General features: G+C 46.1%; 1 protein-coding gene across 1 annotated transcript in view; it reads left to right on the top strand.

Annotated features, from left to right (window-relative positions):
- CD81 (CD81 molecule) overlaps positions 1-2,028 on the top strand; it is a 41,148-nt gene that overhangs the window by 34,195 nt on the left and 4,925 nt on the right. The window contains exon 7 of the mRNA XM_017726570.1: positions 1,660-1,767. Within this exon, the coding sequence (XP_017582059.1) occupies positions 1,660-1,767 (108 nt within the window). The remainder of the gene's footprint in view (positions 1-1,659; positions 1,768-2,028) is intronic.

Here is a 2,028-nt window from a genome sequence, read left to right as displayed (position 1 = left end):
GAAAAAACTCTTCTGTGGCTAAACATATTATTATGCAGGCAGGGTGCTGTTTCCTAGCAACTTTAGTGAACTAATTAACCTCTGCAAGAGGGGCTGTGCCTCCTGCAGATGTTAGTTTGTGAATCCTGACGGTTCCAAGATGTGCAACTACAACTGACAGCAAAAAAAAGTGAAGGCTGAGTAAGGAGGGACCCCACGGCTGTTGTGTCCCATCGTGGGGAGAAAGCGCTTGGCCATCAGAGCATAAAGCTGAGAAATGTAGGATTTCTCAGTACAGCAGTGATGACCTCAGCCCCTAAAATTAATTTTGCAGCTTAAAATTAAGGGTGGCAGTCTCTTGGCATCAGCTGGTTTTGCAGCCTTGATGATGAATGGGCTATTTGAAATCTCTGCTCACAAGGCAGGCTTGCTTCTCCTTGCCTTGGTTGGGAGCAATGCAGGCTGGGAGGGAAGCACTGAATGATCCCAGCCACAGAGAGGTGCTTCCAGAAGGGACACTTTTCCACGGAGCTGGAGGCATTCTCTCCCTCAGCCTGCCTTCTTGGAGATGATTTAGATTCAGAATAGAGAGGTAATAAATAGGACTTTTAAAGTTTTTTATTTTTATGTACCAGAATCAAATGGTTTGATTGGAGAATATCATCCTCCAAAGCAAACTTTTTTGAGCAGTGATGAAGGAATTCTGGGATAATTGATTGAAATCATGCATCATCTTGCTGCAGTTTCTTTTTTCGTATGCTAATCCAGCCTGTGCTGCCAAGAGCAGATGTTCTAGAAAAGCATTCTCCCTTTCTTGCTTTTATGTTTTTCTTTTGCTTCTATTGCATGGCCTTCTTTCATATCTCTCTCTCAAGTTATTGAAGGATGTTAGAGGAGAAGTCACAAGGCCGGTTCCCCTGAAAGTTAGGAGATTTTTGCACTGTGAAGCAACCCTCATAGGTGGCTGCAGTTCATCAGCCAGGTGGCAGGGTTAGAGTATGGATAAGGTGTCTCATAACCACTTGCAGGACAGCAATGTCTGTAGGGACCCAGCCAGGATTTTACATCCATCTGAATGCACCTAAGCTCCTGACCCAAAGGAGCTGCCTCACTAGCCCTTGATGTGCAATCTCTCCCAAATTCCTGCAATCCCCTCTGAGCCATTCAATAAGCTGAGGTACCCATATTTCCAGACAGCCTTGCCTGTGCACCCCACCTCCTCCTGACTTTTCCAGTGAGTCTCACTTCTGTGGGAAATGTGTTTACCTGCCTGCTTTGTCTGTGTGTGGTTCAGAATGAGCTGGTTTTGCATTCCTGAGCACAGCAGCACATCCACGTGGGCTGAAGGCTATCTCAAATCTTGTGGCTCACCCTCCAGGCCTTGGCTGTCTTTATCTGCTAGACAGAGCCCGTGGAGCCCTTGGATAGTGTTGGCTGGAGTCTGCTGGCTGGTAGATGGGGTTCTTAATATTTGCTACAGCTGGAGGGGCTTGAGCCCTATGAAAGACAGGCCTTCTTTCATGTGCCTGTGCAAACAAATGGGGTCCAAATCTATTTAAAAACTGCTTATCTTACTGCAAGTGCCATTAGAGGGAATCCAGCCTTCAAGCACATCTGCTGGATAGGTCTCCTCCTCCCCCTCCTCTGGCTGAAAGGGAGTTTTTTCTGTGTCTTTCCTAGATAGCCAAAGACGTGAAGCAGTTCTATGATCAAGCGCTTCAACAAGCGCTCATGGGAGAACCAGATGCAAACAATGCCAAAGCTGTAGTGAAGACCTTTCATGAAACGGTAAGATGGTGGTGGTCGTGCTGGAGAATTCATAATGGAGGTCAGGAAAATGGATGGGAAAAGCAGAGTCTAAAGCAGATGATGCTACGTGCAGGCCTTAGCCTATCAAGTTTGCTGTTCTTGCATGTTAAGAAGCAGAGTTGTGCTCTCTTCAGTATTCTCTCCATCACATGGTACTGGGAATTCTGGACCAAACTCTGATTAAGTTGCCTTCCTTTTACCTTAGTACCCCTGATTTAAGCAAAATTCAATGGAAGAAGA

This window comes from Corvus brachyrhynchos, unplaced genomic scaffold (assembly GCF_000691975.1).
Source record: "Corvus brachyrhynchos isolate BGI_N302 unplaced genomic scaffold, ASM69197v1 scaffold62, whole genome shotgun sequence".
NCBI classification, from domain to species: Eukaryota; Metazoa; Chordata; class Aves; order Passeriformes; family Corvidae; genus Corvus; species Corvus brachyrhynchos.
Note: the sequence above shows the minus strand (reverse complement) of the source record. Positions and strands in the feature narration are given on the sequence as shown.